This window comes from Prinia subflava, assembly GCF_021018805.1.
Source record: "Prinia subflava isolate CZ2003 ecotype Zambia chromosome W unlocalized genomic scaffold, Cam_Psub_1.2 scaffold_51_NEW, whole genome shotgun sequence".
Classification (NCBI taxonomy): Eukaryota; Metazoa; Chordata; class Aves; order Passeriformes; family Cisticolidae; genus Prinia; species Prinia subflava.
The window spans coordinates 684,889-702,192 of record NW_026960618.1 but is presented as its reverse complement, the minus strand read 5'-3'; the positions used below and the strand labels follow the sequence as shown (position 1 = coordinate 702,192).

At 42.9% G+C, this 17,304-nt stretch overlaps 1 protein-coding gene across 1 annotated transcript in view; it reads right to left on the bottom strand.

Moving 5' to 3' along the window:
* Window positions 1-1,820: 1,820 nt before the first annotated feature.
* Window positions 1,821-17,304, bottom strand: part of LOC134565275 (dehydrogenase/reductase SDR family member 6-like) — a 51,929-nt gene continuing 36,445 nt past the window's right edge. Inside the window, 1 exon segment of the mRNA XM_063424788.1 lies at window positions 1,821-1,981. Within this exon segment, the coding sequence (XP_063280858.1) occupies window positions 1,821-1,981 (161 nt within the window).

Sequence of the window (17,304 nt, the reverse complement as noted above, 5' to 3'; positions counted from 1 at the left end):
CCGCCATTGTTATCTGCCACGTGGAGGGGGTCTCCCAGGGGCTCTGCCGCCTCGCAGAAGTCCCGGGCCGCCCCTGCCCCCCCGCCGAGATCATGGGGAGAGAAACTGGCTTTGTTAAAAGGATCCCGGGACAAAGGTAAACCCGGGTATAAAGGTGGATCAGAGGGGGGATTACATGGGGTAAGTTTTTGCTCCTGGCTGGGTTTGCTTAACTCTAACAGATGTTTACGAGCTTGCAAAAATATTGGGATAAATACAGAAGCGGCGTGATCATTATTTTGGACTTTATCTGTGATCACAGTACCCACGTAGTCCCAAAAGGAAACAGTATCTATCTGCAACAATTCAGCTTCAGTAAATTCATGTTCTAACCAACGAACAAATCGTTTTTGCAGCCTTTTGGAAATTTTAACATTAATTAAAAGGTCCTGGAGTTGTTTTAATATACTCTTTTGAGGAGCTGATAGCTGTATGCCCATAATTCGATATTATTGAAAGCTATTAGCTCAAAAATCCAGCCTCCAGCTGCTACAGTCAGCTGTATGTAACTCCTGTGTCTCCTATAACCAGAGAGAACAGGCGGGGAAAACTCGGGGGCTGCGGTCGCTTATTCGCGCCGTTTCTCCAGCCCCGGTGGCACCGGGGGGGTCCCCGCAGCCTTGCTTGGCCGATGGGATATGTGCCCGGGCCGGGGTTTCCCCGAAAAGCAGGGCTCCTTGTGCGGAGCCGCCCCACGGGCCCGCGGGCTGCGGCAATCAGAAACGAAAGAAAAAAAAAAGAAAAAAAATCGCCGCCGCAGGGTCCTAAAATCCACCCGCTGCTACTAGCAAAGGTAAAACTACGCCCTCCCAGTTTGCGGTACCGATCAAACGGAGGACTTTACCTGGTCCGTGGTATCATATGCTGAGTCAGAAGCAACTGAAGGTCCTGTCTTTTAGCTCACTCGTGGCTGGGCAACCACAAGCTACGAGCTTATCCCTACCCACCTATAGCAACAACATGTGGCCAAAGTGGCTAGGGTAATTGAACTTCCCAAAAAGCTTATGAGACTCTGAAAGGTCTCCAGCTCCGCATGGGTTTCTATATTTAAACCCACTTTGGGGGCCAACTGATACAATCCTGTTTCCCTCAAAGGGTCTCAGCTAGCTCAGCCCTTCTCAGGCCTAGTAGGATTATATCAAGAAAGACAGGATAAGGATTCAAAAGAGGCTCTCACCCTTTTAGCTGCAGTCCTTTATTCCAGATTGATGTCCCAGGAGAGAGAGAGCTCCCGGGGGACAGGGGTCCCTTTTTCTCAGGGTCTCTGAGGGAGGGGCAAGCTGGCACACAGCCAATGGGGTCAGAAGGGGAAGGAAGGGTCAAACTACATGACAGGAGTTCCAGGGGTCCCTGAGGGAGAAGAAACCATTTCCCCAGGGGGATGTAACATCTTCGCCTTCTTCGTCTTCTTCGTCTTTGTCTTCTTCTTTGTCTTCTTCATCTTCTTCTTCATCTTCTTCGTCTTCTTCATCTTCTTCGTTGTGTTCTTCTTCGTCTTCTTCGTTGTGTTCTTCTTCATCTTCTTCATCTTCTTCATCTTCTTCGTTATCTTCATCTTCGTCTTCTTCTTCGTCTTCTTCGTCTTCTTCGTCTTCTTCGTCTTCTTCGTCTTCTTCGTTGTGTTCTTCTTCGTCTTCTTCGTTGTCTTCTTCATCTTCATCTTCTTCATCTTCTTCATCTTCTTCTTTGTTTTCTTTGTCTTCTTCGTCTTCATCTTCTTCTTTGTCTTTTCCTCTTTTTCTTTTTCGTCGTTTTCGTCTTTTTCGTCTTTTTCGTCTTTTTCATCTTCGTCTTCGTATTCGTCTTCTTCGTCGTCGTCGTCTTTTTTCTGTTCTTCTTTGTTCATCTTCTTCTTCGTCGTCTTTGTCTTTGTCTTCGTCTTTTTCTTCTTCGTCATCTTCTTCGTCGTCCTTTTCTTCGTCTTCATCTTCTTCTTCGTCTTCTTCTTCGTTATTTTCTTCTTTGTCTTCTTTTTCTTCTTCATCTTCTTCTTCTTCAGCTTTGTCTTCTTCGTCTTCTTCTTCGTCTTCTTCTTCTTCTTCTTTTCAAGTACTTTGCTATTTGTCTATAATTTCCTGTAAGACACGTGTCACCCAATAATTTTTCCTTGTTTTCTAGCTGTCTATTCTAGTTTTACATTCATGATTTTCTTAATATTTTCAGATTTCCAGACAAGGTTATCTGAGTTTGTAAGAATGCCTCCTCTCTCCTGACGGTTTGGGATGCAGTTCCAATCCTGGTCACAGACCATCTCAAGAGCCTGCTGAGCTCAGAGCATCTCTATCCTGACAAATTTAGGAGGTGTCAATTATTATATTAGTCTTTATCATAAGGTTTCTAAGAAGCTTGTTTTTAAAATTGGTGTAAGGGATTCCTCTGCAAGTAGAGCTGGACACTGGCCATGCCTTGGCTCTCTCTGGATGGGAATTGCCTGTTTGCCCAGATGTTTTAGCAAAAAATTACATATGAGTTATTTGACTCAGCAATTTGACCTTTAAATATAATAGCTGAATTGATCTTTTGAGTCAACTTGAGGCTCTCACTTGGGAGGGAGTTACAGGTTATCACTGGAAAGAAGCACTTCAGCTTTTGCAGTTTCTGGGCTGATCAAAATTATTATCAAAAAGATAATATGCAACAGTGTAACATTTATGTTATGAACCTGAAGAAAAAGTAATTATGAAACCTGGATGTTGAATTTAGACAATGGAATGTGACAAGTTACCAGTTTAGGGCAGTGGAGCCTTACAAGTTTGTTAACTTAAGGAGATGTGCCTGTGTTTTATCATTAGCAGGTTCAGCAGTCGTGTTTCCCATCACCTCTGAGGACTGAAAAGGGACATTGCATAGCCTTAGTGGCTGTCACATAGACTGCAAAGATGACCATGTGGTTGGAAGGTATGGAGACAACAAAGTCCTGTGTCAGCAGCATGGTCCTGTTTCCATCAATCTTCGTCGAGTCACTCCCTGCTCCAGACTTCAAGAAGACATCCAGTGATGCTAGGATCAACATCTTGTCTCAATGGACTTTTCCTTTTCATGTGTTTTAATTTTATAGTAGATGCTGTTTTATTTAATTTTTCTACATAGATGTAGTTGCATTTTAGGTAATATTTCACATGCCTTCGGTGTATGCTTTGTAGTTATTAAGGGTTTGAGGGTTAGATTTTCCTCTTTTTCACTTACAGAATTTTTCCCCATAAGTTGCTAGGAAAACTTAACGACAGTGTTTAACCAGAACAAAGGGAGTAGGAGAAGGACATGGCAGCACAAGGCTACACCTATTGTTTTGGGTCTCAGAGCTTCCCTCAGAGGGGAGAGATAACACAAGCTTTAGGAAAGGTAAAAGACAAAGCTGGGGGGGGCAGTTGCTCTCTCTCGCTCTCGGCATCGAGGAAGACAGTCAAGCTGCCCCTCGCTGCAGGAAGAGTTCACGGCCATCACTCCGTCTTGTCCTGGGAAATCTACCGTCATCTGCTCGTGTACCCAGGAATCCTGAGCTTGCCTTCTCCAGCCTCCCCCCACCGCCGCTGCTTCTTCGGAGCTTTGAGATTTTCCTGCTACTCTGTAGCCCTGCACTGCCCAGCTCTGCTGGGACACCCCTGCTGCTCCAGCTGCCAGCGCAGAGCTCATCTCATCCACCGGCCCGGGACTTTCCACCCTTCCAGCTTGGCCTCTCGGAGTCCTGCAGGGGCACCGAGATCAGACTGCCCTGGGCTTTTGGGAAAGAAAGCCCTCGAGATTCCTGATTCTGTTTATTATTAATGCTTTAGTTGTTGTTTGTTTGTTGTTTTGTCATATATACTAGTAAAGAACTGTTATTCCTATCCCCATACCTCTGCCTGAAAGCCCCTTTAATTTTCTAAATTAGAATAATTTGGAGGGAGGGGATTTGAATTCTCCATCTCTAGGGAGGTCCTGCCCCCTTCCTAGCAGATACCTTTCTTTCAAACCAAGACATAAGGACTGTTGTTTCACTTTGTGGTTTTTGCCTTTTTGGTGATTGGGATCATGCAGATTTCTTTTTTAGGAGTCAGATATCTTTTTATTGATATTTTATTAATTTTATCATTCTTATTATTTCTTTTTTTACTACGTGACATCCTACAGGTATCATGGGCCAATTGAGTGAACGATGGTCAAATCCTGCACATCCTGCAGTGGGTCTCTGCCCCATCAGGATCGCATGCTTTTCCATTAAAAAAAAAAAAAAAAAAAAAAAGGGTCAACTCGGGTTGTCCAAACGATTGGAAAAATAAACCAGTTTGCTGTTGCAGGTGTGATGCAAGAACCACCTTTTTTTGTTAAAAAGCAGGAAAAACCCTTGATATCTGAAAGGGTGACTCTTAGAGTGATGGATCTTGACGAATTAGACTGCCATTTTTGAGCAGGCTAATGATGTTTTGGTTTTTTCTGTATTAGAATTAGTAAATAGCTAGGCTTGACACTGGTGCATGGACATGGTTGTGAAGGGTCCACACCAAATTCCAGAGAACTTCCATGACCATTTAAGTTGTTGCCCAATGGAAGTTCTATTTAGTGATTGTTTGATTACTAATGGGACTTCTGGTGTCATGTTTGTCTTTTTTTCTCTTGCAAGGGCCCTGCAGGAGAGGACACAGACACAGACTCTGCCCTCAGCAAAAACTAAAAGGGTGAGATGTGGGCCTGACATTGGTCTGAATTTAGACTTCAGGCTCTGCCAGTGTCTGTGTGAAAGGCAGACGAGCAACTTTCTCATGTTAGCCTGAGATACCTTAAGGAGGAATTCAAACAAACCTTGGGAAGTGAAAAACCATCTGCAGGTGGTGTTTTTCCAACATGTTTACTGGAAAGAAATGTTTACAAAAGGGTGTATGTGGAATTTCATTTTATTTAAATGGTATGCTTCGTCTCACCCCTGGAAAGTGTATGGTTCTGTAACCTCCCCTGCAGTATCGTGTATCTCTAAACCCATTGGCCTTAGAATCTATCCCCGCCCATTTTGAAACTCCCTGATAAAGGTGCAAACGGAGAGGGCTCACTCTTTTTGCCCTGGAGGCCTCTGGAGGCCCTGCTCCTCTCCCCTTCCGTCTCCCCCCTTCCTTCCCCCTCTCCCTCAGTAACTATGCTGCCTTCCTGGGGTCGAACTCCAAATAAATCCTCATCACATCAGCACCTCACCAGCCGTCTGGACTCTCCTTGCCTGCCTGCCTGCAAATACCAACAAACCTAGGGCCCGGGGGGCTCCCACGGAACCCTCACTGTGGACCCCCCAAAATCTAAATTACAACAGGGGTAGACACTGAATAACCAATCATGTTCTTTGTACTGAACTACTCTATAAAAGTAGAATTTAGAAGAATAAAGTTTGCTCTCATCTTTACCATCATCGAGAGTCATGTTGTTATTTCTGTGCTGTCCGAAAATCATAACAACAGTGAGTTCCAGTTTTTACCAGTCCAATTTATCCCAGCTTAATCAGGGGAGTTACATGAGGACCAATTTTAACTGCATCAAAGCATTGCCACACAGAGAGTCCAAATTACAGTTTCATTGCCACATGGAAGAAAAATGAGTCAAAAAGGAAGTTCCCTCAGCAAAAAAAAAGTTGTCATGAAATAGAAAGAAGTGCAGTCTCACAGAACTGGACATCCAAGCTGTTTCTAACAACACACATGCTCATACAAGCTTCAGTGTCTTGGAACATAACATGATGATAACATAGGAAAACACATTTTTCATTATTGACAAAACCTTATTTTCCTAAATAACTGAAGCACTGGAAACTCTCTAGTTTTTCTTGGTTAAGAAAAATTAGTTTAGATGTTCTAAACTACTCATACTTTACCTAAGTTTTATATAAAACTCTGAGTGGTTCCTTCAGCAGATGGGCCAATATGTTACAGTTTTACTTCAGCCAGGTCATTTTGAATAAACAAAACTCTGTCTTCATGAGTTTGTGAAATAGCATGTTTCTTAGGGTGCAGAGACTATTTTTTTTTTCCACAGGACTGTTATGGGCTTCATTATGATGAGAATCATTGTTTCAGTAACGCAGTAGGATTTATCTTTGCAATTAACATATTTGCATTACAATGGCAATGATTCAAAAAAAAAGTAAAAAATCACACAGGGTTTGTTTACACTTTTTTGGTTGGGTTTGTTGGATTTCTGGCCACACAAAAACATTCTCTTTAAAGGACTGGATGTCGGAGTCCAGGACATCCCTCTGGCCACCCTGGAGGGTTTGGAGACCGGACAGGGGGGTCTGGGATCTGTACAAGGGGGTCAACCAGCCTCACACAGAGCCCGGGAGGACACTGCCTCTGATCCCTGTCCATGGGAGTGAATGCCCACATTGTATGAAGAAACACAAGCTGAGAAAATTCAAAATAAGTAGTAGCTAGTTTATCACAGAGTGTAAATGTAGAAGCTAGGATTTTTAGTATATGGGCTTGAAGAGGCAAGATGGAGGAATTGGGGAGTGGTCCTGTCCTCCTTGTTCTTTTCCCCCATTTTCTGCTGAGTTGTATTACAAGGATTGGTTTAGAATAGAAATGACATGTTAACATAGGTAGTAAGTATTGGTAAAATTCTGTAAATAAAAAGTACGTTGTGGACGGTGGTTGGGTCAAGGGGACGGTACATAAGGTCCGGGACTCTGATCCGCCCAGTCCACCGCATGTCCTGCTCTGCTGGGGATACCTTCCAGAGCAGAGAAAGAACTAAGATAATGTACCCTGCCAGGGAGACCTGGCAGAGCTGAGAAAGAACAGATAGATAATGAAGAATAAACAGCCTTGGAAACATGCACTGGAGGACTCAGCTTGTCGTCTCTGGCTCTGGCGTGAAACACTTAGGGCTAGAGAAGATGAAAAACCTTATTACCCCTGGGAACAGCAACCCAGGGGAAACTCCCAGGGAACAGCAACCTTGGGAGAAAACCTTATTACCTCGGGGAACAGCAACCCCGAGGAGAAGCTCAAGGAACAGCTATCCTGAGACTAGGGATACTTTCCATTACTTCAAATTTTCAGTATAAACCAACAGGGAGTTTGTCAGGGAGTGTAAACTCTTCCTGACAGACCATGACGGTGCACATATCCTCAATTTGTGCTGCTCCCAAAATTCAGGAAATGAAAATAATAATAATATCAGTTTTCTTCAGGTGTTATTTTTTTGATTGCTTGCCTACTGTACAAATCCAACTGCCAGTATTAACATACATATAATTATAGAACAGAAACTATGCTTTCTGTAATGATCTAATCTGCAGATGCTCCAAGACTGAGCAGTTCAATATTTTTAATGCAACCACTTACTTGTTGCCATGAGGTTTTTTCCTGGTTTGCCGAGCGTTCATATTAAAGGAGAAATGTGCAGTTTCTCACGCTTGTGAATGTAAACACAGGGCCATGTTTTGTAAACACTGCCCTTGTTATGAATTCCTTCTCAAGGAGAAGGGGAGGTTGAATGACAGCCTCCTTGGCCAATGTGGTGGGGAGGTGGGAATTCCATCCTCCAATCCATGGGCATTATAGGAAATGTAAAAAGGTGGGTATTTGTAAATAAACTGGTCTTCCTGCCCAGCATGCTCGATGAACCCAGATCTGTCCCCGAGTCTCATTTCTGGTTAGGCCCCACGGTGATACTTACTCTTTTTTTTTTTTTTTTTTTTTTGATTGCTGTTGTATAGTCTGCCACCAAGAAATGGCTGGTGCCATACCTTTGGATCCAGGCCAAGTCCTGCTCAGGTCAAGATAATGGAAAGAGCAATATTCCTCAGTGCTGCAGACCAGCATAGGTTTATCTGGACAAAGTCACTGATGAAGGGGGCATTTCAGATTTGGAAACCAGCAAGTAGCATCTCTTAAGTCAAAACAAATAAGCTCCTGTCAAAGGATTTTTTTATTGCACAAGAAAAGCTTGGATAGCTTGCACAGCACTCTTAAAAACAGACGCCATATAATGTTTTAATGAAAGAAAAAGAAACAATTTTTATTCTGAATTATTAGCCATGTTTTAACAATGGAACTGAGGCATGAGAAGAGATAAACATATCTGAAGCAGTGAATGTGGCCTAAGAACACAGCAGGTCACCAGTGAATAAACCAGCAGGATGCTGATACACAGCTTTAGTTTGAGGCAAAAGAATTCAGCTTTGTTTACCAGGTGCAGGTCATACTTACCATAAGAAAAGACACCTCTGCATCCTTAAAGATTTTTTCTTGTTAGCTTGTTTTAATACAAAAATAGGAAGATCATCTAATATTGTGTATTTATCTCAGAAGTTGGGAATTGTTAAAAATCCTCTTAAGTGTAAGAAATGCAGGTATCCCAGGAACCATAATGCTGCATTCATTAGGAAATATAATCTCAACCAGTTCCCCATGGACTAATTTAAAAATTTTAAAGTGCTCTGGCAATGAAACTTACATGAAGAGGGGACAAAAAGGGGGAGGGAAATCAGAAACTTTGTCTTATCCTCTATTTGAGCTACTTGCAAGATACATTTTACAAATATTAGTAAAACTGTCCAGAGACTTCCTGCAAGGCTATCAAAGCCACAGCTCTGGAAGGATATGGAAAAGTACAGGAAAAGTTGACTTTAAATATGGATCTGCAGAGATTCATTGTGAGTCTTGATGATTCAAAGGTACATTTTTGTGGCATAATTTTATATTAGTCATCTTTAGAAACAGTAAACTAAAAAAGGACAAAAAGTAAACAAATCAGTGTGCTCAGGTTGGTCCCAGCTTGGTGTGAGCCCTGACTGTGAACTTGATTTGTCCTGGGACACTCTAAACTTTTAGAAACTGTTTCTACCTCCTCCTGGAAAAAAACCAGTGTCATAATTATTCTGTGGTACCTCATGACAATTATATCAGGCTGGCACTGTGATCACATGCTCTTTGCAATATTTGCATGAGGTTCAAGTCACTGGAACTACCCTGATCTAGAAGTCTACTTAACAAAGCAAAAATGTCCATCTCAAAGGGTATCTTCATTGATTTGCACCATGTTTCCTGCCGCAGAAACCTCTCTGCAACGTGCACCTAAAATATGTGGTTGTTTCAGTAACAATTTCACTCCTTTTTTCCTGAGAGGCTCACAAATAAGGTGCTAAACAGAATATTCACAGACACTATCTCATCTACTGAGTCATAGATTTCTCCAATTTTCCTCAAAGACTGGGGATCGGAACAATGAATTCTGTCCTAAACAACTCAAGAGACGTGCTGTCATGCTGAAGTTTCTGTTGTCCAGCATTACTTGTCTGACTAGCAGTTTCATGCTCAACTTTTAGATACAGATGTAATTAAAAAACTCCCAAACAAGCAGAATCCAAATTGTCAGAAATACTTTTATTTGTTTAAGAGGGGTGTTTACTTAAAAAGGGCAGGCTCCCTGTGATGGTGGAGGGTTAAAAAATATAATTTCTGTATAAGTTAACCACGGGGTTAAGTTGAGGTATGTATGGGGGAGGAAGGTAGAGAACGTACAACTGGAACTTGACGCAGCTCGGCTTTGGAACAAGCGTCAGCTTCTGCAACCAGCTCCATGCCATTGTAATGACCGAATCAAGTGTGAGTGCAACTCAGGGGATAATTGAGAAGCATTGTTTTAACCAAATCAGGTGTGGATCAGGGTAGAAGCGTAGGTATGATTTAAGATAGTAACTAAGGACTAGGATAATCAGTATCTAGGGGTGGAGGTTAGTTAACATGTGTATAATTTAAACTATAAAAATCACAAATCGACTCTGTATTTTTGGGCACAAGATTTGGGCACTGTATGCCCCTGTGTCCCCACGCGTTTGAATAAAGAACCGCATATGATCGCCTTCGTGTGGTTATATGTTTTCCTACGCTAACATTTTTGGCGACCCAGATGGGACCTTATGGGCGCAGCCAGGACCCCGTGACCCGATCACACTCCAGCCGGCACCGGGTGATTTCTCGGGGAGCTCATCGGCGCCGCGACCCTCACTGCTCACAACGACCCCCTGGTGAGAGGTAAGGTTCTTTATTTTCTGGTCTGGGGGCCTGCCATTAAGACGCAGCGAAAGCTACGCTTGGTTGGGCAAAAGGAATTCCTGGTGGTATTGCCTAGGAAGCCGTCCGTCAGACACCGCGAAAGCGTTGCAGGTTCGGCATCTGTGGTTTTTATGTATCTGTAATATGGAGAAACTAAAAGGGTTAAAAGAGGTTTTGGGCAGCAATAATGCCTCTATACCAAGTTCTTCTCCGTTGGGTTGTTTGTTGGCACATTAGAAAGAAGGGAACTTGGGTCAGGAATTATGAAAAGATAAGTTGATTGAATATTGTAATGTTCACTGGCCAAAATATGCTTTGCCTGAAAACCAGAAGTGGCCGAAAAACGGGTCTTTTGATGTGAAGGTTATTATGCAACTTAGATGGCTTTGTACACAAGATGGAATGGTAGAACAAATACCATATCTTGACTTATTTCTATGCTTGCTTGAGAAACCGGTTTTGTGGCTTGACAAAACGAAAGCAATGAAGCTTGAGAATAATAAGTGTCTGGCTTGCGTCCAAAATAAGCATTGTATGCAACATGCAGTTTTAAGTGAAATTTTAGGGGAAAAAAGAGATGAATTAGATGTAAATTTATCAATAGCCCCTATAGCCCCTGCCCCCACCACAGCCCCCTCAACACCAAGTTCTACCCCGCTCACCCTGACCCCACCTGATTCTCTTACACTCCCCCTCGCTCGCGCCAGCACAGTATGTTTCACCCCCACCTTTGTCTGCTGAAGGTAATTATCCTCCTCTGCCTGTGCCTGCCCCTCCTCCGTCTGCTCGGGTGCCTGCCCCTGCTCCACCTGCTCAGAGAACCCCCCCTTCTCCACATATACCTGCTCAAAGCTATCCTGCTCCCCCGACCACTGAAAGATTTATCCCCCCTCCAACACCAGTTCAAGGGTATCCTCCGCTCCCACCTACACCTCCTTCACCAGTTCCTGTCCCCTCTGCCCCCCTGTACCCCCCCCTGCCAGATTCACCTGTCCAGGATGTGATTGTGAGGCAGAAGCAAAGGGAGAATGTGAAGAAGACAGATAGAATAGAAAGTAGTGACAGTGAAGTGGATGAGCTAGACGCCCCAGTAGCTCACCGAACACGAGGAAAACTGGCCCCGGAGTGGCCTCAGGCAGGAAAGGGTATATTAAAATCAGGCAAACAAAAGAGAACAATTATTGCACCACTAAGGCAAGGAGTGCGAACTAATGGACCTGTCTTTGTAAAGGTACCCTTTTCACCTGCTGATTTAGTTATATAGAAACAATCAGCTGGAACATATAGAGAAAACCCAGATAAGGTAGCTCGTGTAGTTAAGATGATAATGAAAACTCAGAACCCTGATTGGGAAGATATTCATGTGATATTAGACACTCGGATGGGACAGAGAGAGATATAGTTCTTCGAGCAGCGAGAGAAAGAGCTAGAGAAGATATACGAAATAGTTTGGTGACAGGGACACTGGATTATAATTTTCCCACTGCAGACCCAGAGTGGGATGCTAATGACCCCTCTGGAGTAGATATGTTAATGCTAAAGAGATATCAGGAGTGGATTTCAGTTGGTGTTCAACAGGCAATACCTAAGAGTATGAACTGGTCTAAGTTGTATGAAATTCAACAGGAAAAGAAAGAATCTCCCACTGCCTTTCTAGAAAGACTTAAGGAAGCAGCTAGAAGATATACTGATCTTCAAGTAGACAGTGAGCAAGGAAGAACTCAGCTTGCCTTTATTTTTCTAGGTCAGGCATAGGAAGATATTAGGAAAAAGCTACAGAAACTAGAAGGTGAAGAGTTAAGAAACTTCGATAAACTCCTAGAGGTTGTCTGGAAAGTTTATAATAACAGGGACAGAGAAATTGTCAAGAAACAGGGGAAAAGCCTTTTGGCAATTTTACAGAGACAGGGGCGGGGACGTGGTAGAGGAGGTCGTAGCGTTAATAGAAGTAGCTTTGGCAGAGGTTCTGGTCATGGTAGACTAAGTCTGAATCAGCGTGCGTATTGTCAGATGGAGGGGCACTGGAAAAGGGAGTGTCCAAACCGGTTTAGCCAGAATAGTCAGCCTCAGTTAGACAGTATGTTTAATCAGAGTGGTGAGCATCAGCTGGATGGTGTAGCCAGGGTCATGGTTTTACATGGGAGAGAGCCAGGATCAAGGGAGCCCATGGTGACTTTGCATTTAGAAGGAAAAGACGTAGATTTTCTCATTGACACGGGGGCCACACATTCTGTACTAAATTATCTTGAAAGGCAAATCGGGAACAAGTCAGCAGCAGTCATTAGAGCCACAGGGAAGGAAGAGGTACGGCCATTCTTGCAACCCCTAGAATTGAGCTTTGAAGATAAGATCTTAGCCCATGAATTCTTATACATGCCAGACTGCCCAACTCCGCTCTTAAGGCGCAATCTACTGGCAGCACTGGAGGCAGTAATTACTTTTGAGAATGGTGAACTCATAATGAAAATTCCAGAGTCTAAGACAAGAAAGATTTTGATGATAAAAGAAAAACCAATTTCTAATATTCCTAAAGAAGTAGAAGATGCAGTAATTCCCTCTGTCTGGGAAACAGATGTACCTGGAAAATCTAAATTGGCACAACCGGTACATGTAGAGTTAAAAGAAGGAGCAAAGGCTGTATGAATCAAACAATACCCTATAAAACAAGAAGCATGACAGGGAATAGCAAAGACCATTGATAAATTTTTAAAATATCAAATTCTAAAAAAATGTTAATCAGAATACAACACCCCAATCTTCCCAGTGAAGAAACCCAATGGTGAGTATAGACTTGTACAAGATTTAAAAGGTATAAATGAAATAACAAAAGACATTCATCCAGTAGTTGCCAATCCCTATACATTGTTAGCATCCGTAAAAGAGATATATAAATAGTTTACTGTAATTGACTTAAAAGATGCTTTCTTCTGTATACCCCTTGACCAAGAAAGTAGGAAACTATTTGCCTTTGAGTGGGAACATCCAGAAAGTAGAAGAAAAACTCAGCTCACCTGGACTCGATTACTGATGGGGTACAAGAGCTCCCCCACTTTGTTTAGAAGTCAACTGGCAAAAGAACTAGAAATCTGGACCAGAGAAGGGCAAGTACCAAGAGACCAATATCTATTACTCCAGTATGTAGATGACATTTTGATTGCAACAGAGGAAGAAATAACCTGCATAAAGGTAACCATTGAGATCTTAAATTCATTAAGAATGGGAGAGTATAAGGTATCCAGAGAAAAAGCACAAATTGCCCAATAGACTGTGATTTACCTGGGATGTGAAATCTCACAAGGGCAGAGAAAACTGGTACTAATCGTATTCAAGCTATCTGTGCTATTCCAGAGCCCCAGAATCTACACAAGCTGCGGATCTTCCTCGGAATGACAGGGTGGTGTCGACTGTAGATCATAGACTATGGACTGATTGCAAAACCCTTGTACGAGGCTCAGAAGATGCAGCCGTTCACCTGGGGCAAACCACAGAAAGAGGCCTTCTAGAAGTTAAAGGAAGCACTGGCAACTGCTCCTGCTTTGGGGTTACCTGATCTGTCTAAAGACTTTCAGCTGTACGTGCATGAAAGGCAGCGACTGGCACTGGGAGTCCTGACCCAACGACTGGGAAGCTAGAAAAGGCCGGTGGGTTACTTTTCCAAACAACTCGACAACGTAAGTGCCGGATGGCCTTCATGTCTGTGGGCAGTGGCAGCTACCGTGCTGCTGATACAGGAAGTCAGGAAGCTCACGATGGGAAAATACATAGATGTCTATGTGCCGCACATGGTAACTACAGTCCTAGAACAAAAGGGGGGCCATTAGCTCTCTCCAAGCCAGATGATGAAATTTTAGGTAACTCTGACTGAGCAAGATGACGTTGCACTAAAAACAACTAACCTCTTGAATCCAGCTCTATTTCTAGGTGCAACAGCTGAAGAAGGTCCATTAGAGCATGACTGTCTAGAAGTCATCGAGCATACTTATTCAGCAAGAACAGATCTGAAGGATGTCCCCCTAGAGCAACCAGAGTGGGAACTCTACAGATAGAAGCAGCTTCACGGAGAACGGAGCCAGATACTCGGGATATGCGGTAACTACAGTTGATGTAGTAATAGAGGCAAAAGCACTACCACCTAACACGTCTGCACAAAGAGCAGAACTAATCGCATTAACCAGAGCTCTCGAGCTGAGTAAAAAGAAGACAATAAATATCTAGACTGACTCCAAATATGCCTTCAGAGTAGTGCATGTACACGGAGCTTTATGAAAAGAAAGAGGGCTGCTGTCCTCCCAAGGGACAAATATTAAACATCAAGATGCAGTCCTACAACTGATAGATGCAGTACAAAAACCTGAACAAGTAGCAATCATGCACTGCAAAGCACATCAATCAGGCAACTCCAAAATTTGTGAAGGAAATCGAAGAGCAGATTGGGCAGCCCGTCAGGTAGCGCGAGAGGTACAGAAAACAATAGCATTGATACCATCAAGACTTAATATCTCTCAATTTAATTTGCCTCCTAAGCCAAAATATACAATCGAAGATGACAGACTAGCACAACTGCTGAAGGCACAGAAGAACGCAGAAGGGTGGTATGTAACCGCACAAGGGCAAATAGTGGTACCTCCTTTAGTAATGAGAGAAATTTTACAGGTAAAACATAATGAGTGTCACTGGGGTGCAGAGGCGTTGGTAAAGTGGTTGAGACAATACCTAATCTCAGTACGGATGCAAACAATGGCCAAGTCAGTAATGTCTAAATGTGAAATCTGTCTGAAAAACAACCCAGTAGCTAGACGACAGGCACAGTTAGGCAGAATTCGGATGGGAATAGAACCAGGAGACTACTGGCAAGTGGATTTTGCAGAATTGCCAAGAACTCAGAGATACAAATACCTGTTAGTAGAGGTTGACACGTTTTCTAGATGGCCAGAAGCCCTTCCCTGTCGCACAAACCAAGCAAAGGAAACAGTTAAATAGTTATTACAGGAGATCATTCCCAGGTTTGAGGTGCCCCTAGGGATATCATCAGACAGAAGCCCACATTCCATAGCCACGGTGGTACAAAGGGTAAGCAAATTATTGAGAATATCTTGGGACCTCCACACACCATAGAGACCCCAGTCAAGTGGGCAAGTAGAGAGAATGAACCAGACACTGAAGAGGCAGATCAGTAAAATATGCCAGGAAGCCAAACTGCAGTGGCCACAGGCTTTGCCAATCACATTGCTGAGGGTTCAGATAAAGCCTAGGAGTGGGATGTCAGTTAGTCCTTGTGAAATATTGTATGGGAAACCATATGAATCTCCTAACCCCAATCCAAATGTTCATGTCACAGGGAAACAAGATGTGTATAATTATGTTCTGTCCCTCGAGAAAACTCTAGCTCGGCTTCGAAGTGTTCTCGTGTAGAACAGACCACTAGCCCTGGAGAATCCAGTCCACAACATCGAACCAGGAGATGAGGTATACATCAAAACCTAGAACGAAGAACCACTAAAAGAGAAGTAGACTGGTCCCCATCAGGTACTGCTAACCACCTTTACAGCAGTCAAAGTAGCTGGAGTAGAACCCTAGATACACTACACGCGCGTGAAGAAAGTCCCTCCTGGAGTCCAGTCGTGGGCTGTAGAAACTATAGGACCGACAAAGCTGAGGCTAAAACGTCTGTAACTGTTCAAATAGTATTAGTAACTGTGCTCATGCTCTTCTTGTGGGTAATGTTAATTTCATGGATACTAATGTCACCAGTAGGGATTGCTGTTACTTTGAGATATAGAATACAGAAGAGTCAACTAACAACCCTTCATTCTAGAATGAAGAGAAGGGTACAGGCAAAGACACAAGTAATAGAAATTTCTAATGAAATTCGGGCTGAGAATGTAATGATTGGATTGGTCAGAGACTTTGCCAAAATGCACAATACCAGCAGAATAACGGCCTGTCTGCCAATACCAAAGGCAGCAAGAGACCCAGTAAGCTGGGGAATAATAACGTCAAAATTACCTGAAATAGGAGGAAACAAAACAATTAACTGTAAACAAGTACCAGAGTCAGGGTAGTAGTCAGAGAGTACTAGAAGATAACAGAGAGTTCCTATATGCAACCCATGAGAAAGTCAGAGTGCATTCTTAGTAATAGCAATTTGGGACAAATCATAGAGTGGTGGGTTAAGGACCAAGACCTTGCAAAATGGCAATGTTAGTTTCTACACTATCAAAAGATCAAGGACAACGCTACAGAAAGTGTTGTGGTGTAGAAATGTGAAGAAAAGGATTAGAAAGGACTGGAACCCTGGGACAGTGCATGGTCTATGAGCATCCTCCAGAAATTCCAATATATGGAAAGCACACCCTGGTGCATTAAATAGAAAAGCTCTGAAAATGAGACAGATCCCACAGTGACGAGTACTAGTACTAGCAGTCAGAAAGAGGCAAATAAAGTAAGTAAGTAGGTATGTAATAAAATTTATAATTGCACCTCTGATAATCTGAAAATAAAACAGTGGTCAGCATTGGCAGTAGCCTTACGAATTAGTTGTGCCTGCAAGAAAATTAAACACAAACAAGGCAAAATAGATTCCAAGATTATAGTAAGATGTAGCAAGAGTACAATTCGAAGTCCAGGACCGTTTGTATGGGCAATGAGTGATGGCACATGGACAACACACTTGCCTATGGACGGGGAGGTAAGAGAAATCACCCTGAGCCTTCCCACTTTGTCCAATTTAGAAGAAATCCCCATTTAACGAGAGCAGTGAACCCTTGCAGATAAAAGCAAAACGAGATGTCTCAGAAGACAAGAACCCAGATGACACTTAGAAGGAACCCTCTAGTGGAGTAAAGATTGGGTAGGCCCTAGAATCCTTGTTTAGTCCCACTGCAAATTATCAAAATAGAGAAATGCTATATAGACTCACAAGTCAGGTAGACAGATTAGCAAGAATCACACGAGAGAGATTTAGGGAACTCAATGTGCAATTACAGGCCACCACCAAAATGACTCTGCAAAATCGTTTGGCTTTAGATATGTTACTTTTGAAAGAACACGGAGTGTGTAGATATTTAAAGGGACAAATTGACCATTGCTGCATCCACATCCCAAATGTAACTTCAGATGTAGAACATGACATCAGTCAGTTAAAACAAATAGAGCATGAGGCACAAAAGGAACAAAAAGATTTAGCTACCAGCTGGTTGGGTAAAATCTTTGAAAGATTAAGATAGAATGTGAGTTCATAGATAAA